At 46.1% G+C, this 26,431-nt stretch overlaps 1 protein-coding gene across 2 annotated transcripts; it reads right to left on the minus strand.

Annotated features, from left to right (window-relative positions):
• Window positions 1-572: 572 nt before the first annotated feature.
• On the minus strand, window positions 573-5,668 carry CRNN (cornulin). Of its 2 annotated transcripts, none has more exons than XM_032594149.1 (3): window positions 5,626-5,668; window positions 3,542-3,692; window positions 573-2,434 (listed from the first exon to the last, which is right to left on the minus strand). In XM_032594149.1, the coding sequence occupies exons 2-3, from the start codon at window positions 3,677-3,679 to the stop codon at window positions 920-922; spliced, it is 1,653 nt and encodes a 550-aa protein (XP_032450040.1). In that variant the 5' UTR covers window positions 3,680-3,692; window positions 5,626-5,668; the 3' UTR covers window positions 573-919. The 2 variants fall into 2 exon arrangements, with proteins under 2 accessions (XP_032450040.1, XP_030179946.1); XM_030324086.1 differs by lacking the exon at window positions 5,626-5,668 and having other exon boundaries at window positions 920-1,573; window positions 1,712-2,434; window positions 3,542-3,679.
• Window positions 5,669-26,431: the final 20,763 nt, after the last annotated feature.

Genomic DNA, 26,431 nt, shown 5'->3' on the forward strand with positions numbered 1-26,431 from the left:
AGTTAGGCAGATAAATCTATATTTTAAAAACTAGTTCCGAAGTTATTATTATAATAAACCATAGTTAAGAGTTTCTACCCGATAACTTGTTTATATCTAGCTGATGAGACATAATGAGAGGTCAGAGCTGACACAGAGGAGTTTCTGGGGCTCTGGCTTCCGGTTCAGTTCCTGGTAACACATGCCTTCTCCCCTACATAGTCCCCACTGGCCTTCTTCCATTTATTGGTAACCTTAAGTTGGCCTTCTTATGTGACCTTACAGGTGAACAGAGACTTAACATTCTAGAATTAGAGTGTTACCTCCTTCCCTCCCTCCCTCCTTCCCTAAATCCTGCTTGCCTTTTAAGGGCATTGCAAAAAAACCTCTTCTGGTTGAAAACTTTTCTGATCCCTGTCTGCAAAGTATAAAAATATGATATCTTCTCTCTTGACACTTTTATAACTCTTGGAATCTCATGCACTATTTTCCCAACCAGATGCTCTTCAAGGGTAGGGGCCATGTCTAGTTCATTATCAGAGCCCTGTAGCCTTAACCCATCATATCAATAGTGATTGAAAGGGACAGAGAGCCCAGTTGCTTAGGAAGGTTTTATTGGTGCATTAGGATATATGGGGCAATGGACAGATGGAGGAGACAAAAATAGCTATGAAAAGCCCCACAAGCTGAGGAGAATCTGGCATAAATGAGTGATTGGCTCTGTGTTTTCCTGTTCCTGAGGGGTCTGCACAGTGGAACAGATGAGAGAGGAATTTAGGATAGAAAGCACCTTGCAGAAATGGTCTCACTGAGAAAGACCTAAGAGAAACACCATGATAAAGAGCTGACATGCCAACTGGACTGGCCAGGGCAGGACAAGCCAACCCCTCTGCAGCTGTCTTCTTCTGGTACTGGGCACTGGAGTCTGGGGCTGGGACACTCATGGCTTATTGCTTTTGAAGTAGGAATACAGCCCCCTGGCTGTGAGGCCTCGCTTTCCTTCTGGCTGGGCTGTGTCTGGGCCCTGGGCTGAAAGCATGCCAGAATGCAGGCTACCCTGGTCCTGCCTTGGGATTGCTGTATCCCTTGTGTGGTCATCCACCCACTCTTGGGTAACCACAGTGGATTCGCTCTCTCCCTGTCCGCCTGTCACACTACACCTTGGTTGAGTGCTGCTCCGGTCCTGTCTCCCTGTCAGAGTGCTTGCCCCAGCCTGGGCCTGTCCTCCCATCTCTGCCTCTTCTGCTTCATAGTGGCTTACTTGTGTCCATCTTTGACCACTGTCTGACTGCCTTTGAATCTGTCCCTCATCTCTATCCCCTATGTGCCTTGCAGACTGGCTCTTGCCCTGCTCCACGGTCTGGGTGTGTGTCTGGGTTTGTGATCCTGCCTGTGTTTGAATGTGCCCTCCTGTCACCACTTGGCTTATCTGGCTCCTATCTTGACCCTGGACCTCAGTTCCTCTGGTCTGGCCATGGGTGGACTCCTGTGGCTGGGTGCCAGGGCTTCCTATATGACCACTCCTGTCCTGCTCCATGGTCTGGGTGACACCTCCTGGTGTCTGAACATGTTCTCTTGCCACTATCTGGCTTGTCTGACTCCTATCTTGACCCTGGACCTCAGTCCCTCTGGTCTGGCCATGGGTGGACTCCTGTGGCTGGGTGCCAGGGCTTCCTATATGACCACTCCTGTCCTGCTCTGTGGTCTGGGTGACACCTCCTGGTGTCTGAACATGTTCTCCTGCCACTATCTGGCTTGTCTGACTCCTATCTTGACCCTGGACCTCAGTCCCTCTGGTCTGGGTGGACTCCTGTGGCTGGGTACCAGGGCTTCCTATCTGACTGCTCCTGTCTTCCCCCATAGTCTGGGTGGTATCTGTCTGGGTCTGAGTTCCAGTTCCAGTAACTGTTTCACTTGTCTGGTGGGCTCTATCCTGTTCCCTGGCCTGCGACTGTCTCTCTGACTCCCTCTCTCTGGTCTGGTGGCTCTTGTCTTCTCCCACTCTCTGGGTCTGCTGTGTACATTCCCCAGCTTGTGTCTGCCATGTACATTCCCCAGCTTGTGTCTGCCAACTCTCTCTCTCTTGTCTCTGAGACTCAGACTGCCTATCCTGGCCAATATCCTGACCGTGGGTCTGAGCCCTGGCCCCTACCTGTCCTCTGGAGGCTTGTGTGCTCTGTCTATGTTGGCTCTCCTCACAGTGCTGTCCTTCCCTAGCCACCTCCACCTCAGTTCTCCTGTTCTGCCCTTTCCCCAGCTCTTGTGAGTCCCCAGCAGGGCAAATTCCAGACTCTTGAGATCCACAAGCCCCCTCAGGACTCTCGCTCAGTGTCTTGAAACAGGCTTGGGCGACTTTAAACACCAGGACCAGGAATTCCTTGAACTCCACAGTCCCTGTGTCATCTTCATCTAGCAGGCACAGGACTTCATCCACAGTGGCAGGATCATGGGGTTTCTGGGGAGGAGAAGAGGCAAAATCAGCATACTGCCCCTGGGGAAGGTGTGGTTGGGCCAGTTCACTCAGTCTGCAGGCTTCCCACCCCTGAGCCAGGGAGCCCACCTGTGCCAGCCTCAGGGTGCGTACATAGCTACAGCAGCCCTAATATGAAATAGCTTTCAGTGTGCAGCCCTTCTCACAAGGGTAGGAAGCACCTTTTGATTTGTATCCTCTGTGCCTGGCATAATTTCTGGATTACAGGATAACTGGAGCAAGACTCACTGAAGAATGAATGAATGAATGAATGAGCTCATAATGATTCTTTGGGCTGTCCTCAGCTCCTGACCCCTGGCACTGAGTAGGATTCTCTCCAGTGCCCAACACCAGGCGAAGACAGCAGGAACATGGCCTCAAGGAGATTTTGTGGGTTCACTGAGGCTCAGGTGTTTTCCCATGGTGGGGTGAGTGGGGTTTGGTGAGACCACAAGTTGCCCTGAGTATGCATCCTGCTGTGCCTACACATTCCTGTCCCCTAAGGCCATTGTCCTGGTTGCTTTAGATGGGAACCAAAGGCAGGAAGAGGCAGGGAAGTGCATCAATGCCCTGCGTCTGCTTTGCTGGTAGGGGGAGAGAAGGAGGGGCTCCCAGAGTGTCCTCCCAGCTGATGACAACCAACTTGCCCTCAAAAACACATTTCTGATGTGACCATTCAACTAATATTTTTGAGCAACTGCAAGACACAGAACTATGCTTCTAATAAATGAATGAATGAATTTCTGATGGACATAGGAAATGGCTACTGCATCAGATTTAAGTAGCAGCAGAGAGCAGTAATTACTTTCATTTCTAGAATACTAAAGGGTTCTATTCTTCCCTGAGCTGTCCCTTTTGAGTCCTTTCACCTTGTCTCTAAATTAGAATTAATTGAAATCAAGGTTTTTTCTCTAAGGAAGCTACCATCTCTTGTTCCTTTGCCTTCCTTTTCTCCTCCTCCACAGCTGCCAGGAGATCCAGTGGGCTTGGATCCAGTGGCTACCTCTTCAGATTCCTGAGGCAGAGCATCTGCAGGCAAACCCGTTTCCTCTTTCCTCTCCCACCCTCCCCACCTCGCCGGGCACATCATACCACAATGACATCAGCAAACTCATGCTCCAAGAGCCTTTTCAGCTCCCCCCGGGTGAGCATTTTGCAGTTGCCCTCCATCCTGGCGTATCGCCCAAAGGCTTCGATGATCCCATTAATGTTTCGCAGTAACTGAGGCATCTTTGGAGTCAAGCTGGAGAAAGAAGCAAAGCCCCCATGGGGGCTCCAAAATCAACCTCAGCATTTCCTCCTGCTCCTTCTAGGTCTTTCCTTGCATATTCAGCTCTGCCTCTGATGGCTCTGAGTATTCCCTCTCCCTTTCCTACTTAATGGATTTTATGAATGGGAAGGAGGGGCACATCATGGTTAGGGACAGGCTCCAGAGTCAGGACTTCTATGCCAGCCTCACCACCTGCCTGTCAGGTGAGCTAGGGCAGTTTTCTTTGCCTTTCTATGCCTCGGTTTACTCATTGTGAAATGAAGTTAATACCAGTATTTACTTGATAAGATTATTGTGAAGATTAAGAGATAATTCATATAAAGCACTTGGAAGATGCTGGCTTATACTAAGTGACAGCTATTAAATATCATTATGATGTTATTATATACATACATAATATGTGTACATCTGTGTGAACTCTGCTGCTCACAGAGTACTTCCATATGCATCATCTCTTATAATCCTTATTATCTCCACTTTTTATAGGTGAGGAAACAGGCTCAGAGAAGTTAGGTGATTTGCTCAAGGCCCCATAGCTTGTAGGGGACCAAGAAACTCAAGAGTTCATATCTCCTGAACTCAAATGCAATGAACATTCTAGACTGCATCCTGTGGACAGTCTATCTAGTCATATGGTGTTAGGGTCCTGCTGGGAATACCAACAGGCAGTAAGTACATATCTAAGCTGACCCCTGCCTCAGGTGGGGCAGGCAGGAACCCCATGGGGTTGCACCCTTTCTTGCTGCCTTTTGAGTAGGCATTCAGGAAGAGGCTGGGTTACCAACTGTTGGCCATACTCAGGGCGCCTTCCAGTTCCAAGTCTTAAGTTCCTCTGCATGTGACATCTGTCCTCAGCACTGGCACCTGTGAACTGTGAAGGAGGTCAGCCTTCCCATAGCTGTGTGGCTCCTTCCAGCCCACAAAACTGGTGACCTATGAGGAATGACTCCTAACTGAAGGGAGAGATTTTGCTTCTCATTAGCTGGGGATCTGGGCATAGCTTGAAGGGAATCCTGAGTGCAGCTGCATGGGCAAAAGGCAAAGGGACGTGGAGGTGCATTAAAGTAGAAGCCTCAAAGACCGGGAGATGGCAAGTTCAAATGCAGGAGGAAGAGGAAGGCCTGGGTACAGAAGCATGAGAGTGAAGGGAGGCAGGAAGGAGGCTTGGTGCTGGAGAAGATGGGGCAGTGTGGCCAGAAGGATTTTGAAGGTTATAGACCCCAGGTAAGCTCTTCAAGGGGTGTCCTTTCTACCCTCCAGTAGCCAAAAATTTCAGGCAGACTTTGCTTTTGCACGTCAAGGTACAAAACTCAAATATTGTACCCCAACAAAGAAATGAAAAGATCCTGGGTTTTTGTTGTTTAGCATGTCAGACCTGAATCACTGACCTATAAACAGTAAAAATAAGGCTACTTTTTAGTTACTCTTCAGATGCCTTAGGATAAACCTACAAACTCATCTTGCCTAATAAGGCCCTGGGGAAGACTGTCATGTTAGCCCCTTCCTCTGTGACAAGGTTCAAGCCCATTGTCAGATTGGCATAAGTAACCTGATTCTGGCCTCATACACTGTGAGTACTGCAAAGAGGTTTCCAGAACCTTAAGAATAAAACACCTTTGCTGTCCAGAAAGGCACAGGAGTGGTTCCATTGCTGCTGCTAACATGCTCTGGTGAGAGGCGTTACTGACAGGCCAGTCTCAGGGGAGGAGGAAAGAGCCCCATGGCTTCAGGACAGCATCTTCTCCCACATGCACATGCCCACTTTGCCTGAGGCCCAGTCAGAGTGGACACTTTCTGTCCATGGCCAGCACCACAGGCCATGACCCGGATCTGACAGCTTGGTTTTATGAGCTCAGATCACCAGGGCAGTGAGAATGAGAAAGAGGTTTCTCAAGAGGGCACTTACCTAATGCACAGGCAGGATGAGCAAGTGGCTGTTAGGTGGTGAATGGAGTACCAGGTCAGAGGGACAGGAACCTTTTATAGGGGATTTAATGGAGGCTGGTGTTTTAGATAGACGTCCCCGCCCCATGGGAAGGCTTGATTCACTCAAGGCTCTGCCCAGCCCAGCCCCACTTCCCTTCTTGTCTGTTTTACCTGCTGACACATGGCTGTGTTGGCTGAATGAGCACTCCCTCTTACTACACTGGGTACCTCTCTGATTCCTTCCCTGGGTCTGTCTCCTCATGTCAGGCAAGCTCCTTTCTGATATGATGGGCTCAGAAGTGCTAGGCACAGGTTGGGGCTCCTGGTGAACTTTCATCATCTCCATGTGACTGCAAAGTCATGGGACTCCTTTTTTTTTTTTTTAAATATAAACATTTTAAAACATTTCCATCTATTGAGGGTTATCCTTTCCAAAGTGGTCACTTTGGGAGACTATACATGTTTTGTAGTAATGTTGTAATTTTACCATTACTTAGAACATTCTTGGATCTTGTTTTGGAATTGCCTTTCATACCAAGTTTATGAGACAGGCAAGAAATTCAATCTCATTTCTTTTTGGTTGGGTCTCATTTTTGATTAAAACAAACAAAATTAATAGCTTCCCCCAGCCCCCATCCTATGGGCAGGCAGTGTTTTACGGCTGGTGGGAGAAGAGACTTAAGATAATTAGGTGCAACCCCTTCGTTGCAAACACAGGGAACTCAACTGCTCAATTGGTCAGTAGGTATTTGCGGAGCGCCTGTTCCACTTCAGACCCAGGGCTAAGGACTGAGGGAAAGTGTGGAACAGGCTGTGAGCAGTTTCTACCCTCACAGGTTTTGCAGCCTGGCAGTCCCAGGAGAAAGTCCCAAGAGAGTAACAGTACTGCCAATTACTGTTTGAGTTGCTTCAATTTGATTCCATTTTCATTACCACCTCATTTTGTTGTATCCTCACAACTAAACGCCTTTTATAAATGAAGATGCTGAGAGCCCTTGGAGTAGTGCCCGCTCTGAAGAAGGTATGGGTGTGGTGGAGCCCTCAATTTCTGGCCATGTTCTCCTCTATGCAACATGTGGCTGCTTCTTCTTCTCTCCACGACTTTTGGTACTTTACAAACATCAACTTTGTTCTCTGTGGATAAAGAACAACCATACTTGAGGATGCTGAGAAGGAAGCATTCTGAGCTCTGAAGCCAAGTCCTGAAGGGGCTTCTAGCACACATTTTTGTGGGAAGTACATGTAGCTTCTGGAATGACTCTGGATAGGGAAAGCATCTTCACAGTTGTCACTTATTTGTCTGCATGCAGCCCACAGGAAAGGTAATGATAGGATAGGAAGGTGCAGTAAGATGGGCAGAGGGAGGGCAGGCCTGTAGCCATGGCACAAGCTCCAGTAAGGGGCACAGAGCACAGGGTGAGGTGCAGCCTGCAGAAGGGGCCAACTTCATGGAGAGTGGCTGGTTCCAGTCCCTGGTGAGAGAGGGGGCAGAAGTTGCTGTGGTAACTGGTCAGTTCAGAGAAGGCCAGTGTGAGAGGGGGAGGCTGGAGAACAAGAGGGGGTCCTGCAGAGTAGACCTTCCTTCTGTGAGTGATTTTCTAAGTCTTTTCTGAAGGGGCTCAGAACTTCCAGAAAAGTTTGGGAACTCAGGGAAAGTAAGTTTGGGAAGTAACAAACCAGGTGCTTGATATGAGGTAACTCTGAGATAGGTATCATTATATCTAATTTACAGATGAAGAAACTGAGGTACAGAGAGGTTAAGTAAACTACCCAAGGTCACATACCTAGAAAGCAATAAAATTAAATTTGAATTTAGGTTTGCCTGCCTCCGAATCCTGTGTCTTTCCAGGAGGCAGGACTGAGCCTGGGGAGTTGAGGGCCATGAAAGTGGAGGGAGGGTGGCTGGTGGGGGTGGGGGTGGGTGAGGTGGAGCTGGGGGGAGAAGGGTGAGCCAGGGATGGGCCTGGCAGTCTCAGAGGGTGTCACATTGTTAGCGTGTGACATTTGTGAAGAGTTGTCACAAATGAGGGACTTTACTTAGTAGTCACATCCCTTGGATCTAGAGGCAGAAAGAGGTCAGGGACCCTGTCTGAAATTGAATCAAACTCTTCTCTTATGTTCACTTTGCCTTGGGATAAACAGAAATATCTCAATGAAACAAACTTATTTTTGCATTTTGATTCCTTTTTACACACTCAGAAATTTGTTGCTGATAGAGATAATTTATTTCTACAAGTATTTAACAGTCCATCTTTGTGACACTTAGTAGGCTACAAATGAAGAGTAAAATTCTGCTCTCCAGGGAATCAGTCTAGTTGGGAAAACAGGCCATGAACACCCTGAAGAATTTGACAATGGAAGACAAGGTGTTGTAAGATGTAAATCTGTAAAACAAGATACCTTCACTTGTACCCTGGAGCACAGAATGGAGACACAGACAGGGACCTGGCAGTGGGGAATGATTGGAGGTGGTCATTTGAATTTCCCCCCCAAAGCAGAAGATGGAAAAATTCCATAATCTTGGGCTTTACCCTCAGAAAGGAGTAAAAACAGTTCTGAAAGCCAGAGAGCTGTTGCCCAGAGTGTCATGTGTGGTGAGAGAAGTCACCTGTCCATGCACAGCCTATACATCCTGACTGAGAGGCAGGGTGAGGGCATGATTCTTAGAGGGGAAAAAGAGCAGTGGACAGTTTTGAGACTCTTTATGCTTTCTTTGCCCCAAATGTGGCCTCTTCTCCCAAGCCCACCCAACCTGGGTCCTGGTTAGAGCATCCTGGAAGCCCAGATGCTCAAGTTCAACCCCGGATATGCCAGGGAGGATTAAGCAGATACCAGAGACATCCCTGTTGACACAGTTTGCAGCGATTTAGTATCTATTATACTTTCTGGGCCTAATCCCCAACCTGACAGGTGGTGTTGGTCCTGCTGTGTCTCTGAGTCCTATGCAGACAGGGAGCATGTGACTAATGCTGTCATTACCATTTGCCAGGAAATCTGGAAGCTTCCATTTGAAAGGGAGTCTGAATTTCCCAGAGCTAGGTGTCCAGCCCAAAGGCAGAGCTCCTTAGAGCAAGCAAACCAGAAGGTTTCAACCTCCTTCCCATTGGGAAAAATGAGAAATATCATAGGAGGTGGGGAAGTTCTTCCTTTTCCTGCCTCATCAGTGCTAATGAGTCTGCACAGTTCTGGTGGTACCAAAGGTTTGTTGATTTAAATGTAATGGGAATAGATAAGACACTTCCCAGTATGTCTTTATTTATGTCAAAACTTGGACCTGTCTCAAGGCCAGAAAACTCCCTTTCCCTGCCTTGCTGATATGCTTACAGGGTGCTGGCATATGAGCAGTGTGCCTGGCCACCAAACACACCTGCATGGGACTCTGATTCAGGAGTGAAGGGTGTGAGGACGTAGGCGCACATGGAGAGGGCTAGACTGAGGCCTTGGGATCTAGGGGTGATGCAGGACAGTGGGGTCTTTCCTAGAACAATCCTGTAGTCTGACTTGGGCTTTTGTTCTTGTGGGGCAGCCTCTAAATTCAACCCTCTGATCCTAAAGTGGTTTTATCTGCTTTCAGGTAGGGCTTCCTGTCAATGGCTTAGTTCAATGTCATTCCATCATGTTTTAGGAAAACATTTTCTTTAATAGGTGGGTTTTTTTTCCCATTCATTTGTCCGTTTAAATATTTCAGGATATAATATCAAAGTTTAATTAGGAAATACAAAATAAATGTAATACCAAACACATTCATGTAATAGAATTCCATACAGCAGTGAAAATGAAAAAAAAAAAAAACTGTTATACGTAACAACATGGGTAACTCTCACAAACATAAATTTCCAAAAAAAAAAAAAAACCAGATATAAAATCTACATAGTATGAGTCCATTTATAGAAAATTAAAACAACAGGCAAAACCAAACCACGGAGTTATACATGAGAATATTAACTTTGGAGAGGCACGAGCCTAGCTTCTGGGATGCTGATAACATGCTGGTTCTGGATCTGGGTGGTGGACACATTAATGTGTTACTTTGTGAAAACTCTTACATTAATGATTTGTGCACTCTTCTGTATGTATTTTACACTTCAGTAAAAAGGTCTTTTTCCCTTGGAAAAAGAAGTGTGGACCTGCCATTCCCACAAACCCAGCTTCTGCTGCATTCTGCCTGTCTGCCAGGCCTTCCTCCTGCCTGAATGCATTCTCCTTCTCCTCCATGCAAATGGCCTCTGTCCCTTCAAAACAACTCAAATACCACTGACTCCATAATGTATTTCCATATTATCCTAACCAGATGAGATCCGTTCTTGTTCGGGCGTCTCTTTGAGGACAAGGCTAGTTTGTAAGTACACATATGCTAAGTTGATATGGAGGCCTGGTTCATTCTTCAGGAGAACAAGCTTTGCCCTGCAATTGTGAAGGCTGGGTGATGTGTCACACACACCATGCCTGGCCCCACATTCCATCCCACTACAGCTCCTGGGCTTCATCCCTGGCACATGGGGATAACATGGGATAGTTCAGAATTTAAGGCTGCAGGAGATGCCAGGACCAAAATGGAGCAAAGCTCCAAGTCAGCTCTCATCAGGATGGACCGGATTTGTGGTGCTTTCCCTAAAACCCTCACAAACCCATGTGTGCTAGCCTCCAGTGGAGTTGGCCAGCTGTGAACTATTTCCTCCTTCATTTATCAAAGTGCCTATCCCTCCTAGGGTGGTAGCCAGGATTAAAAGGTAATGATCAGGTGTTGTGAGCACACTGGATGACAAAGGGACATCGAAGTTGTGCAAAGATGAAAGCCATTAGTAGGAAGTTACTTTGGGGCCTGGAAATAGAGTCCTGATTTAACAGGAAAAGGGTGAAGGGGTGGTGCTGAGGGCCTGAGGTTATTCTAGGGACCACTGGCTATTGGCAAATGTCATGTTCATTGTCTTCAGACCATCGTGATGTTAGCAAGACAAGAAGACACACAGGAATGTTCTTATCCTGAGAGTGGAAAGGACTGGCATGCCCTGCCCCCCATACTTCCCTGGCTGCCTGGCTTCACTTACTCGATGAGCCCCTGTTTCCTTATCTGTAAACTAGCGACAACCTCTGTGCCACTTGGTTATTATGAGTTAACAATATGCACCCAGTGTAGAAGTGCCTTCTGAACCAAGAACACTAAAACCTGTGCAGGGCATTATTATTCTTGTCATTTGAAGTCGTGATGAGTAGTCCTTTTGAACATAGGCAAGAGGAATGTACACAAAATTAATGCTCACATGGGTTACTCAATCTGCCCCTTTAAGAAGCACTAATCCATAAATAATAAATAATACACACACCTTGGAAAATCCAAAAATATAAATTAGAAAAAACACAGTGGGTAATTATTCTCTAATGAATGTATGTTTATTTTCCCTCAAGAGGGTTTACCACAGACTTCTTTCAATTACCTTTGATATATCTATACACCACTGAGTATTTCAGAACAAGTGTAGATAAGGGTAACATTAAGAGCCATTACTTGCAAGTCAATCCAAAGTGAAACTATAGTTGTCTGTGAAACAGAAGGAAATGATATTCAATTTACACAACTTTTGTGGGCAAAAGTGACATGGCTTTGCAGTGAGCCTGCCTCCAGTTTTTGGTATGTAGAGCTGCTGTGGGGTTCTCTGGGGCAGTGATCCACCATCTGGTGCCCACTCCTCCACCTGAGTGCTAAGAACCTGCTTTCACTCCCTGGTTCTGGAATTGAAGGCTTCCAATGCTTGGTGGCCTTTGCAATTATTGTGAGGGTCCTATGAGTCCACGTGCCTGTCCGTCATTGCTGTGTAAGGAATTCCTATCCTGCACATATGTGTGCTCTTGTGTCCTAAATATGTGCTGGCCAAGTGGCCAAGACAGAAGTCACTTTCCTCCAAGCATACCAGCGTGGAGCCCCTTGCCTGCCATCTAGGGGAGATGGTCATGGGCAAGGCCCCCAAGGCTGGATAGTGGCAGCAGCTGACTCCAAGGAACAGTCAACAGAGCCAAGATCCACCAGCTAAACCTTCACTCAGGACTGAGCACCAGCTGTGCACAGGTCAGTGTGCTAAGGTGACTGCCACACTTGCTGTCCTAACCTCTCACGAACACCCTGAAAGCTTCTTCTTCCCATACTCCACAGGAGGCACTTGAGTTTCAAAGAGGGGAAATGACATGGCAAAGTCACACAGTTTTGGGTGGAGATAGGACTGGACTTGAGAGTTTTTGCTCCTGGCTGGGTGGGCTCCTCACACTATACAGCCACCTCCATGGAAGGCTGGGGGAAGACAGGAGCCTGAGTGACACTGAGTGGTAGGTAACATGCTTTTGTTAGCATGAGGCATCCTCCACAGCTCCCTGAGTTGTGTGGGAACAAGGACTTAGGTGGAAGGTCACATTGAGGAATATTGGCATGTGTCAGGATGGCCCATAGGAGGGCAAATCCTCAGAAGCAGCTTACTGGGGTGTGGGCATGGTGACATCATGTGGGATCACAGGGGATAGCTTTAGCCTCTTCCATTGCTGTCACCAGCCAAGAATTAGGGCCTCCCTGCTTGCTTCTGTATTTCTCTCTTCTTAGCCAGTCCTTGTGCAGGCATGACATTTTCTGTTGTTAAAATGGAAACCAAGGGCTTCACAGGCCAACTGATCCCAGGATGTATCTGGCTCTACCACTTGAGTTCAGTGACTTAGGACAAATCCCTTAACTTCTCTGAGCCTTGACTTCATCTCTAAAAACGGAGCTTGTAAGTAAAATAAGTCAGGCAGAGAAAGACAGATACCATATGTTTTCACTCATAGGTGGATCCTGAGAAACTTAACAGAAGACCAGTGGGGAGGGGAAGGGGTGAAAAAAAGTTACAGAGAGGGAAGGAGGCAAACCATAAGAGACTCTTAAATACTGAGAACAAACTGAGGGTTGATGGGGGGGGTGGGGGAGAGGGGAAAGTGGGTGATGGGCATTGAGGAGGGCACCTGTTGGGATGAGCACTGGGTGTTGTGTGGAAACCAATTTGACAATAAATTGTATATATTATTATATTAATATTATATATTAATATATTATGTTAATATTAATATATTAATATTTAATATATAAATATATAATTAAATCAAAAGAACTATTATGCATACAAAAAAATAAAAACAGAACTTGTATAATGCCTGTTCTTTTATGGATGGCTTGTAGATTAAATAAAATAACGAGTCTTAAATGTTTTACCCAAAGACTGGTGCAAAAAAGTAGGCTGTCAGTCGCTAGTAGAGGTCTGATTCGTTCATGAAGATGGGTCAAGAACATAACAGAACACAAGCTATTCAGGATTGGGCTCAAGCCTGTACACAACAGGGACTGGTGTGATTAAACAGAAGAACCAGAGGCTCCTGTGGTCATGAGGGAGGTCTGTAATAGTTTCTAGAATGTTAACATCATTGAATCATGAGTGTGTATGTGTGTGTGCACACATCTGTAAGTTTCAACCTGTATTTCACTATTCAGTAGCAAAATGGGACCAGAAATAGTTTGAACTGCAAGTTGATGGAAATTGTGAACTTTGGGCAATTGCAACTAAAAAACCAGAACATTCTCTGTAATTTCTATAGCAGGTGTGGCACAAGGATGTGACAATTTGGAGGTACATTGATGAAGAAGAGGTTCAGAGGGTGACACAAAACCAGAATAGCACAAGAGGGAAACCCAGGGAGGACCACACCTGTGTGGTCCACCCATTCCGCGGTGAGGAGGGAATCCACTTAACCCCGGAAGTACTCTGGAAATGGTTATGTAATCTGTTGTGAATGCAATTTTGCTTCAGTTAATATATTTATAGAAGTTCAAATCATTTATACAATAATGTGTGTTCCATCATTTCTAATAAGCCATTTTGCTGTCCATTCCTAAGATCTGAGTTCAGAGAAGCCCTGTGTGTTTTCCTAATGGAGTCCTGAGCATTGGGTGGGGCCCCTTGGCCACTGCCCTGCAGTTCTGGTGCCCAGGCCTGGCACACCAGGTGTGCTGTCTATGTCTCACCCAGGGCTTGCTCCTGTCTGGACCTGCTGCATGTTTCACATATGCTCCTCCCGAAATGCTGCTTCTGCTTGGCTTGTCTCTCTTTAATCCTGCTGCCACATGTGTAGAACCAAACATAAAACCGTTCAAGGTGTGAGGCAAAGTCCTCAAGGTAAACCATCAGGGGAAGCCCCAACTCTGCTTCACCATGACAGGGAGTATTTTACCTTTGTTTCTTAAATGAGGAAGTCTGTGTTCTTACACACTTCCAGGCACTAATAATCCCTCTGATTGGTTGTTTTGAGCATAATAATAACTGTTTCTCCAGGCAGTAAAGAGGATATAGACACGATAATTGCAAGCTAGTTCACCACTCCCTGGGAGGCTGTGTAGATGGATCACTGTGTTGGAAGCATTCTCACTGGTTTCTCCACATGGTCTGTATATCAGTTAGGGTTCTCCAGAGAAACAGCCAATTAAGAGAGTTTATTTTAAGGATATGGCTCACACAATTGTTGGGGTTGGCAAGTCTGAAATTCACAGGGCTGGCCAGTAGGCTGACAATTCTGGCCAGAGTTGATATTGAAGTCTTGAGTCCAAAGGCAGTCTGGGGGGAGAATTCCCTCTTCCTTGAGCGAATGCTCGTCCTTTTAAGGCCGTCAACTGATTGGATGAGGACCACCCACATTGTGGAGAGTAATTTGCTTTACTCAAAGTCTACTGATTTAAATGTCTATGGCATGTGAAAAATACCTTCACAGAAACATCCGGACTGATGTTTGACAAAACAACTGGGCACCATGGCCTAGCTAAGTTGACATATTAAAATAGCTATCACAGTGTAGGTACTCTGTTTGGTTTTCCATCATCGCTTTTCAAAGTATAGGGTTCCCCCCTTCTCCCAATTTCTTAGTAAATCATTGCTCCCTTATATCCTTGGTCTGGACTTTCATTCCCTGTGTTTCTTCCTAAGACGTTTGATACAGATTTCTTTAAGTTTAATTAAGTGATATAGTTTTTCTTATTTAAAGTAAAGGTACATGAAAGAAAATTTAGAAAATTAAGATATCAAAAGGAAGAATAAACATTACTGTGACACCACATAGCATAAAGAATCATTAGATTATATATCCTTCCAAGTAGCTTTTCTGTGTGTTCATAAGCAAGGATAATAATGGCTAATGCATGTAACTTACTATGTTCCAGTTATTAACTCATTCAGTCCTCCCAACTTCAATGTGGTAGGTACCATTATTATGTTTATATTCAGATGAGGAACATAAGGCACAGAGAAGTTAAGTGATTTGCCCAATGTCATATAGCTTGTGAAGGACAGTTTCAAGCACAGAGTCTGTGGATGGCAAGGATGAGAATAAAGGGTTCTAGGGGTCCTGGCACCTGCAATACCAGCCTTCTCCCCAGATTTGTATCTCTCATTCCACTGTTCCGCTGTATACAAACACAATCAATACCTCTGGGTGAGGGAGTAAAGTCCTCTGACTTTGGAATCTGGCTTTTAATTATTTCATTATAGTGCCCCTGTATACAGATATTTTTCTACAATATGGGCATTATTATAAATACAGTATATTGTTTATTTTTACTTGATTTGCACAAGTACCTTTAAAATTTTTTTTTAATGTTTAGTTAATTTTGAGAGAGAGAGACAGACAGAGCATGAGTGGGGACGGGGCAGAGAGAGAGGGAGACACAGAATCCGAAGCACGCTCCAGGCTCTGAGCTGTCAGCACAGAGCCTGACGCGGGGCTTGTGCTCATGAACAAACAGTAAGATCATGACTTGAGCTGAAGTCAGACGCTTAACCGACTGAACCACCCAGGCGCCCCCGCACAAGTACCTTTTTAAAATTTTTTTAAACAATTTTTTAAAATTTATTTTTATTTATTCTGAGAGAGAGATAGAGAGCAAGTGGGGGAAGGGCAGAAAGAGAGAGGGAGACAGAATCCCAAGCAGGCTCTGTGCTGACAGTGAAGAGCCAGACTTGGGGCTTGAACTCACCAGCTATGAGATCATGACCTGAGCCAAAATCAAAAGTCTGACGCTTATCCAACTGAGCCCCCCAGGCACCCCACACAAGTACCTTTTTTTAAAGTCACTATATAACCTTCAGGTTTTCTGTATCATATTTAGTGGTAGCAAGGGATTCCACTGAATGGAGACGCTTATGTAATCATCCCATTCTTAGGTTTTTTTCATTGTGCCTCTTGTTTTTCTTGTGTCAAACACACAACATGTATTCTTAAACATATGTTTTTGTACCTATTTATAAATTTTACCTTAATATCTAGAAATAAAATTGTGGAGTCAAAGAACGTCAGTAACTTTAAGGCTCTTACATACCACAGACCAAACTACTCTCTCAGAAGGTGGTTTCAATTTTGCGCTTCCATGAATGTTCAGCCCCTAAAAGTCACTAATATTTTGTGATTTAAAAAAGTACCAATTTTAATTGATGGTATCTGAGTGTAATGATTTGAATTCTGTTTATTGATTGTAATGAGGACAGTTTTTTTTCTTCGCATGTTTATTGGTGATTTATATTTTATGCATACATTTTTGGTTCATTTCCTTTGTCCCCTTCTTTAGAGATGGAAAATTATAGTCTTCCAAGCTAAACATTTTTATTTTGTAAATTACTTTTGAATATTTTTTTAAATTCTCCGGTGATGATTTTCTTTTTGTTTTCTGTCATCTGTAAGCCCTGGAGCCTTGGTAGTTTGTCTATAAGCTCCCTGGCCTTCTTGCTGGTATGAGCCAGGCCCCCAGCCCCCTCGGTGGGGCAGGACAAGTTATTCAGTCCTTGGAGGAGGCGTGAGGAAGAGCTGGCTGCTGCCCACTGCCTCATGCCCTGCCGCCCCACCTCTGGCCCAGGGGAGGGGCCCTGATGGGGAACATGGTGCCCGCCTTTGAAAAGGCAGCTGCTCACTTCTCCCACACTTCCCACTGCCTCTCCCTGAATCAAGGCGCATCTGAAAAGTAAGATGGATAGGGCTCTTTCATAGGGCTGCAGCGAAAATCTTATGGGAAGGTGTTTTACAGACGGTTATGAATTACAACAAAACAAAGTTCTTACTACTTTGAGCTGTGACTGTGGTTCTGGTTCTTCAGGGCAAGAGTTGGGTGGTTTGGGGTAAGCAGGTCCATTTGTCATGTTTGGAGAATGTGTGACATTTTGGGTTAGGCTATACTGATGATCTCCCCACCCCATGCTCTCTGGGTCTCAGTTTCCTCCTCTGTAAAGGATAGTAATAGTACCAACTTCATTGTGCTGTGTGAGGATTAAATGCGTTAATCTATGTAAAGCACTGAGATTAGCCATTGGCACCTAGTAAGAGTTTAATGTAGATTAACTCATTAAATCGTCACATAATCCAGTGAGGTAGGTACTATTTTTCCTCAGTCTACAGGGGGAGGAGACTGAGACCAGATGGGTGAAGTGGTCAGCCCAAGGTCACACAGCTCTTCAGTGGCTGAGCTAGGATGTATAGCCAGGCAGTCTGTCTTGAGAGTCCACATTTTAACCCCTGTACTGCTGCTCCCCTGCTTTGGGATGAGGGGGAAAGGTGGGTAAGGAAGCAGAAAAGCCTGGCCTTTCCCTCCCAGAAGTTAAGATGACAGGCCTTCTACATGCTTTTCAGCCCCTCCTCATAGTCTCCTCCAGCCACACCTTCAGAAAGTCTTCCCAGATGAGCCCCACCCTTGTGATCACTCTTGTTTTCTCCATCTACTTTGAACTTATGAACCTAGTTGTTTGCATGGTGCTTTTTTAATGCTTTGAAAATTATTATTCAATTTGATGGGCATTTATCAAATGCCTAGAGCATAAGGCTAGAACTGCAGGGTATGTGAACATGAATAAAACATAGTTTCTCCCTGCCAAGAATTTGTAACCTTGCCACGGATGTAGACTAAGACAGCCTTATGGAATTCCATTGAAAGAGAAATTGAGACCAGCGTTGTAAAAGAAATAGGAACCATGTACTACAGAAGTGTGGGGGAAGTAATGGTTAATTCAGACTGGGGTGGATGGCTTTGGACAGCTTCACAGACCATGCACTTGTACTGAGTCTTGAAGGATGGCTAAGAATTTAAGAGGCACAATGAGGTGGGATAGCAATCAGAGTAGGATGAGACAACATTATTGGTGCTGTGGTAGCCTCTTCGCCGTTGTTATTCACAGGAGCAGGAGCTCTGCCCTGAGACTTTTTCAAGTGTTTGCATCCCAGTTGAATCATCAATGGAGATCCTGACTTCTGTGCTCTTGTTCTGGGTTTCCCCAGGCTGACACATGGCTCAGAGGTCCCTTCTTCTGCAAAGGGACCGGCTGTCTTCTCATCACGTACTTGCCTGCACTGCTCCCATTTCTCTGGTAGGGAAGAGCTCTGGGATGAGAGGTGGACCCCTGTGTCTACACCTCTGTGTCTACACTTCCTGGCAGTGTACCCAGGGAGGCTGTTCCTACTCCCTGGCTCCAGGGGAAACATCCAGCTGTGTTTTGTGTTCTGAGGCCTGAGACCTCATGTAATAGGTGCCAGAGGCTTGGGGTTAAGATGAGGACTTGGAACACTAGACCACTTCTGAATAAGCAAGGGACTTTTTCTGGACAATAACTTTTCATTTTTCCATCCATCCATCCATCCATCCATCCATCCAACAAACTCTTGCTGAACCTCTCAGCTCTTGCCCTCAAGCTCAGAGCCTAGTGACATGCGATCACACTATCATTACACTGATTACACTGAGTACTCTGATCAACGAGCACAGAGAAGGGGTACCCTACTCAGAACTGGGGTTAGGGAGTTGTCAAATCTTGAACCAAATGTACAAAAAGGAGGTGGTGCAGATGGGGTGTAGTAGAAGGCAGAGGTGTGGGGTGCCCGGGGACACTTTTGCTGGGGCAGAGACAGAGTTGGGGGCAGATGTTACTCAGCAATGTGGCTAGAAGGGGCAGGTGGAGTCAGATTGTGAAGGTTCTGGAGTGGGAACGCAACAGCATTTGGGGCCCTGGAAGGTTTTAAGTGTAAGAAATGGTTTGTTTAATAGAGAAAACACTGTGGTGAGGAGAATGCAGTGTTGGAGGCAGGAGTGAAATCAAGGAGACAAGTTAGGGTTAGGGCAGCAGTTTTTAGAGAAGAGATGAGGACCTGGCCTGGGGTAAGGAAGGGGACTGGAGAAAGAAGAGATTTGGGAGGCCATAAGCAGGTACAATGGGTAGGACATTGAAGTCACGAGGTTGTGGGGGGACAGGGAGGAGTGAACAATGACTTTGGCCACCACTGATTGCTAGTGATGCTCTTCACCAGGTCAGAAAACAGGAGGAGAAGCAGGTGAGCAACAGGCCTGGGGAAGAGATGAATTCACTGTGGCGTGAGTTGAATCAGGCAGAGATAGGGCACTGGAGTCGAGGTCATCAGGCCCTAAGGTAGCGATCTGGAAATCTTCCAGATGTAAGTCTTAGGTAAAAAGTGAGAGTACTGGGCTTGAGTGGCATGTATGAAGCAGATTCTAAAGAGAGATGGAGAACAGAAAGGGTTACACCAAGGATTGGGGCACAAGTGAGGCCTGTGTCAAAGACATGCAGCAAAGTAGAGAGCAAAGGTTCCTGCTGGCTCCAGAGACAGCAGATTTTGAAGAATAAAAATCAGGATGCAGAGGGTTGAGTAGTGAGTGGGAGTCAAGGAGAGTGTTTAGGCATCTTTTGCAATAAGTTTGGCTAAGAAGGTAGTGAGAAGGGAGAAGGGAGGGGAATAGAGAGACCAACCAGGAAACACTGTTTTAGAATGGGAAGGGCTTGATGTGCTTATGCCCAAGGGGAGTCTGTAGAAAGACTTTGTCTCAGGTTCAGTGGGTCTGAGAGGGGCCTCTGGGCCTCAAGGGGAGAGGGCACCCAACGCCCTGTGGGTAAGTCAGCCTTCCCAGGGAACAGCCGTCATGCCTGCCCCCTGAGCCCACCCAGGCCTCAACCCCTCCACACTCCACCAGAGGCCATGTTGGGTCTCACAGAGGCAGCTGTGGAGGAGGGTGGGGTAGGGCAGAGGACTCAGGCCTTGGTTCTGAGTCAAGCAGGAGGCTGGGCTAACCCAGCTAGGGCCTGTGGCCAGACTGCCACCTGGTGTCGAGCTGAATATATAGCAGGAGGGCATCTACCAGGCACCAGCTCTGGAGGGTGGAGGGGGGCAGGTAAAGAAAGAGGAAAAAACAGGGGCACCTGAGTGGCTCAGTCAGTGAAGCATGTGACTCTTGATTTCGGCTCAGGTCACTATCTCAGGGTTCATGAGTTCACTGGCAATGCAGACCCTGCTTGGGATTCTCTCTCTCTGCACCACCCACCCCTGCAAAAATAAATAAAACTTTAAAAAAAAAAAAAAGAAAGAGAAAACCCGCAGGGAAGCCAGGCTCCTCAGGGTGTGCAATGCCACCCCAAATCAGAGAAAGAGTATATTTCACGTGGGGAAGATGAGCCACAAAGTTACCAGTCTGAGGCCAGAAGTCAATAAAACTGACAGCACACAGTTACCTACATGGTTTCCCCCGTGACCCTCTGGGTTAGTTATTATCATTTTCCCTACTTTACAGATGGGGCTTATTCCTGGAAGGCTCAACATGTTTGTCCAAGTCCGTGGCCTGTTGAATAGAAGAGCTGGGATTTGAAAGTTTCAGACATTGAGAGGGGATGGGTGTGGGGGGGGGGTGAAGGGGGGTGGGGCAGGCACTGGGTTTAATTTCAGGAGCAATAGGGGACAGTCTGGGAAGATGTAAGCATGAAGTGTGGAGGGTCTGGGCAAAATAAATGATAGGGACCTGTGTCCTGTTGGTCTTAAGGTAGAGAGTCTGGCTGGGGGGTGAGAAGCCTACCACTACCCAGGATGGATGGGAATGGCCGTTGGGCTTGAGGAGAGGTTTGCTAGGGAGACAAGTCCCAGCAGGTCCTGCCCCAGAGCCAGGACAGAAGTTGGCCGCAGATGTGAGGGCCCTCTGGAGGGGGACCTAAGTAGTGCTGACAGGACAGTCCATGACAGACCCAGTGAGCATGCGGCCTACTAACCAGCGGCTGTAATGGAGGACCAAGATGGGAGAGGTGCACCAGCGAGTGGACAGGGCCTTAATGGAGCAGGCAGCACCAGGGGAACTGGAGCCGGATGAGAGAAAAATTCATCCAGCTCACCTGCTGGCAGGCACTGCTAGGCACAAGGCCCAGGGGCCTCTGGGGACGCTGGTTGGGGTGGGTGGGTAGAACTGCCTTCACCTCAGAGCCCCCAGGTGAGAAAGAGCAGAAGTGTTTTCCTCCCAGCTGCCTGCACCCTATTGGTAAAGGTGTGGGGGGAGCAGCTGGAGGCAGGTTGCTGATCCCTTCTAAGAGTAAGAGGGCAGAGTCTGGGTGGTACCTGCCAGCCACGCCAATCTATAACCCCAGTGCTGTGGGGTACAGCCTCTGTGCCTCACATGGCTTTCCACTTCCACCACTTCCTACTTACTCTCTTTATTTTGTTTTCCTCTCAGTTTCCCAAATAAATTTCCCTTTGAAAAAAAAATCCCTGCTCCCATTTTTTTTCTTAACAAGGAGGTGGAATCATTTGTCCCCATGCAAGGCAGCTTAACCAAAAGTACAGAGCATCTCTAGGGGCCCAGGCCATAAAGTTTGAGTGGGAAGGGGGGTGAGCTGAGGTAGACAGAGGGGGACAGCCTGGGGAGAAGCCTGGCAACGTGGGATCTGTCCTGCTGGCAGTGTTACTGCCCTGGCAGGTGGCCCTCAGAGGCCTCTGGAGTCGTGTCCTCTCCACCCTCCCCATGTCCTACTAGACCCTCTTCCAACACACTCAACACCTTGCTTTCCCATCCAAAAGTGACTAACTGGGTGAGTAACAAACTAGATTCGATTGCTAATCTATCAATAACTCTGAATCAGTGACTGTATGCCCTACATTTGCCCCACATTTGCTATTCCCACTGACTATCTTAAATTTTTCTTTTTCTTTTCTTTTTTAAAAGTTTATGTATTTTTGAGACAGACAGAGAGAGAGAGAGAGAGAGCACAAGCAGGGGAGGGGTACAGGGTCAGACAGAGATCTGAAGCAGGCTCTGGGCTGACAGCAGAAAGTCTGATGCTGCTTGAACCCATGAACTGTGAGATCATGACCTGAGCCAAAGTCAGAAGATTAACCAACTGAGACACCCAGATGCCCCTAACTTTTTCTTTTTAATAAAAATCCCGCTATAAAGTAAGGCGTGCCTGCTTTGGGAAAGTCAGGAAATCATAATGAGGACAATGTCAATCAGGCTTTTTCATTAATTAAAATTAACAACCTTATCTCATTTCTGATGACTAGTAAGTTGTTCCCACTTCTCATCACAGCCACCAAAGTGTACTGGTGCCCTGGTGGCTTGTCTACCATGAGTTCTCAGCCAGTATTTTTGGGATGACTGGTTGTTGACCAGCATGTCCAGAGAGCTCCACATTTCCTGTAAACATATGAAACTATGATGTGTGCTGGCAGTGGTAGCTGGTTTGTGCCACACTGGCTGGGGAGCTAGCTAGATTTCACATAGACTTGTTTTTCCCAGGTTAACTGGTGGCTTTCTGCCATGACAACAAGTATAGCCCTACAGGAAGTGGGTTTGGATGATGCTTCAGCATCACCTGAGTGTGAGTTGGTCCTGGGAGGAGTGAGTCTCTCCATAATCAGATGTTGAGCGCCTACTGTGTGCCAGGCACTGTGTGTACTATAAGGAATATGAAGACAAGGGTTGTTGGAGATAGGATCTACAAGCTAATTGGAATGTGACCTAATAACTGTGGTCCTAGAGTTGGGTACAAAACCCTGGGGGAACCAAGGGGGCTGGCTCATCACTCAGAAAGGCTTCACAGAAAAGGCCACATGAGAGTTGAGTCTTGAAGGGTGACTGGTCACCTGGGGGACTTTGGGGCCAGGTGGAGAGAAGTGAGACTGTCGTAGACAAAATAAAGAATGAGAGCAGTGACCTGAGGTATGAAGGCTAAGCACCTTTGGTGGCTTCCATTTTCAAATCTGAGCTGCTGAGAACCATGTGAGCAGCTATAGCTCATCTGCCCCATTCCTCTGTGCTCTTCCTTGGGTTGACCTAGCAGGGAGCAGCCATGTCTGCATGTGCCATCCAGGCCCAGCTGCAATGCCTCCTCGCCTGACGCCTCTGGGATTGTTGAGGCAGATGTGGCAGCTCCCACATCTGGACTATCACTGCACCCCATCTTTACCACTGTCATGGCCCCTTACACACAGATCATCACTGTTTTGAGGTCTGTTTTCTTCTATGTACTTGATTTATCCCTGCAGTCCTAGCATCTGGCTTTAGACCTCACAGAGAATACACACACAATAAATGTTTAATTCCTTAGCTTATTCTGTGAACACATCCCAGTCACTCTTCAGACCGTGGCTCAGTTTCCCCAACTAACCTCATTAGGATTATGGCAGGATCATCAGCAGTCTGTTGTGGGATGAGAAGGTTTACGGTAGATTGCCCTCATCAACCTCAATTAGTGCTTTATTGAGAAGGTCACAATTGGGGCTTATGTAACAAGAGCTCATCGTTTAATTGGTTAAAACAGGTTTCCAGTTGGCAGCTGGACAAGTGCACACTGCACAGCCTCTCCCACTCCACCCTACAGTGCTGGTAAGTGACAGATTTGGGTGGCAAATGCTTGGAGTGCCTTGAAGATCCTGCTCCAGCCAGCCAGCTAGGTACTACTGGGATAGGGAGGATACTGGTGACAAATGTGACCTGATTACTTAGAGACCTTTGTTCCTAGGATGGACTCTGGGATCCTGACGAGTTGCTGAACAGGCTGTTAAACAGCCCACCAGGGACTGGAGAAGATGAAAAACATCATCTTCTCAGGCCTGTCCTGTTGCATCATTGACCCCATTTGGGAACCTGCACCTTGACTTTTCTACTAAATCTCTAATTCCTTTTGGAATTTAGTGAGTTTTGTGATGAGGCCCTTCCAAGGAAGAGTGGATGGATGAATTGGTAAACAGAATGGTGGGATACATGGATGGGCAGATAGGAAGTCATCAAATGGATAGACAGGTAGGTAGTAGATTATGTAGATTACGGATGGGTGGGTGGGTAGTCAACCTGTGCGAGACCTCCTAGGGAAATAAAGTCCTCTAGTTGTTGGTGGCAGTGCCCACAAGTACTGCCGTAGCAGTACCTTAGTTTCTGAAGCCTTGTTGTGAATATCTGGAGAGCTAAATATAAAGGAATAGCTCTTCCATTTATTTTTCAGGAAACAGCAATAAATGAAACACAGCTGATGCCTCTTCAAAGATTTGCTATCTTCCAAGATTTTCAAGAATGAAAATATCTTTATCTTCCCCTCTCAGAATTGGCCATATAGGAGAGAGTGAAATAACCTGCAAATAGAACACCTTAGGAAAGTAGATCTATAAAAATAATGTAACAAACAACAAAACAACACTGCCAACAGTTTGACAGAGAACAAAGACTCACCTTCATAAACCTATCATTGTAGAGCAAGCCTTGTTGTTTTGTGTGGCCATGCTAATGCATTAGGCGCCACACATAGCTGCAGTCACCATCCTCATGCCTACCTTCTGTAACCTACTTTCTCCTCTTCACATGATGTCATGAGCATTCTTCTGTGTTGCCACATAGTCTTTACAATTACTTTAAATGACTGTAAATATTCCATTCATTATGCTACTGCTGAACATTTAGGTTTCTTACATTGTTTTTTCTTCCTTTGCTCATTTTTGTGAATTAACAAATGTTAGATATTTTACCTGGTGCCTGGAAAAATGTATACACTTAGGAGGCACTTTGTTGCCTTCCCATCACTCTCCTTTATATATCTTTATATTTGGGATTTTCCTTAGGAAACATTTCATAGGAAAAATATTAGTTCAAGAGTTCAAACAATTGTATGGCTCTTCATGCATATTACTGCCAATGTTGCTTTATTGATAACCATGAATAATATAAATAGCTCCACAATTACACATATTATCTCATAAAATCCTCTCAACATCTCTAAGGGGTGACCACTACCCCATTTTTGATGAGAAAGCAGAAGCCCACAAATTTAAATAATTTGTCCAATGTCCCTGTCTGCTCTGTTTTCTTCTTCTTCTTTTTTTTTCATGGTGTGGTAGTGTCTGGCACACAGAATGGCTTCAATAAATATTTGCTGAATGGAGTCCACAGGTGGGAGTACGATGATTAAATCCAGGTATGTTTTACTTCAAAGCTTGTACCTTTCCCCTTAAACCTTGCCAACTGGCTTTTGACATTCATTTGGGTGGGGGTAAGGTATTGCCTTACCTTTAAATTAAGGACTTAGATTTACTGAAGCACTCATTCAAGCTTAGGACAAATGTGTGAGAGCAAATGATGTGCTGTGGGTGGGAGTTTAGGACCTTCCTAATAGTTTGCCTACAACTGTGCCTGTCTGGATTTTTCCTGGATCACCCATGCACAGCTATTATATGGTTCTAAGAACAATGCCATAGGTGAGTGGTCCTAAGAACTTGGTGGCCACATTGAATTCAGAGGGTTTGTGTTGTCTTGTGGCCATATGACCTGATTGTACATGTATAGAAACACTGTACTTATTTGGGCTCACTCTCTAACATCCAACTCTACAAGCTGAGGAGGCAGAATGGACCCCTGGACTGAATTTCCTTGAGCTCTAGCCTTTCTAGTTCCAGCGGATGCATCCCAAAGAACACCAGCCCTAAGAGTCTTGAGTAGTAATTTCCTCAGGTTGTTTCTTCCTGGCATAAGGCAGGAACCTATGCCTTATTTCTATTGCATAGGATGAGTGTTTTGAGTGTCAGAATGGTTCTTCAGAGACCCTTTAAAGGATACAATCTGTCCACTGATGCTGCTTGACCAGGAAGAGGGTTGGAGAGTTCAATGACAGGGCTTGCTTCAGGGCTATGAAGGAGACCCAACATGGTAGGGCTTGCTGTGTGCTATGTGAGAATGTGTGTGTGTAACCTTTATCCCCCAATTCTAATCTCCTGCTTTTCTGTTACACCTATCTTCTTCAAGCTGTCAAGCTCCATGGTAGTGGGTAAAAGGTTCTGGACATTTCTCCAGATGGGAGTCGCTGTACCTTCAGCATGGCCTTTGGTGAGGGAACTGAGTCCTTCTCTTGGTTCTGGAAGATCAGAGGTGACTCTGCCCATGCCTTCTCTGAAAAGGGTCAGGGGGTTGGAAAGCCAGCTTCATCTTGGTCATTGGCTCATGCTCAACTTGCCAGGATAAATGGAGGCCACTTTATTCAATATGTGTTTATCAAGTTCTTGCTGTTTGCCAAACCCTATCCTGGGCACTGGTCACACAGCAGATAATAAAACATACAAAACACTACTCTCAAGGAGAGTAGGTAGACTAGCAACAGGCAAAATAATAAATAAAACATATCCAAGAGTTACAAGGGCTATGGAGGAGGCAGGAATGATGGGAAGGGAGGGCTGGTGTGGGTGGGGAGGGTGGTTGAGCATGGAGAGGTGGTATGTGGGCCGGCTGTAGACTGTGCATGGGACTGCTCCAGGAAGTGGCCTTTCTTGGTCTCCAGCCACTTGGGTGGCACTGTCCTGCCTCTGCGGGAAATCTTTACATATCACCTGCTTTGTTTTCTTCCTAGTGCTTATGGTGTCCCGTGATGACTTTTTTCATTTGTTTGTTTGTTTATTCCTTCTTCAAATAATTGAGATGAGTTTTTGTGTGATTCCAAAAGGTGTAA

The sequence above is a fragment of the Lynx canadensis genome, chromosome C1 (assembly GCF_007474595.2).
Source record: "Lynx canadensis isolate LIC74 chromosome C1, mLynCan4.pri.v2, whole genome shotgun sequence".
NCBI classification, from domain to species: Eukaryota; Metazoa; Chordata; class Mammalia; order Carnivora; family Felidae; genus Lynx; species Lynx canadensis.

Coding starts and splice junctions, on each gene's coding strand:
- CRNN (XM_032594149.1), bottom strand. CDS start 3,679: ATGCCTCAGTTACTGCGAAACATTAATGGGATCATCGAAGCCTTTGGG. Junction 2,435..3,541: donor AGTTTGCTGATGTCATTGTG/GTATGATGTGCC, acceptor TCTCCTCCCCAG/AAACCCCATGATCCTGCCAC.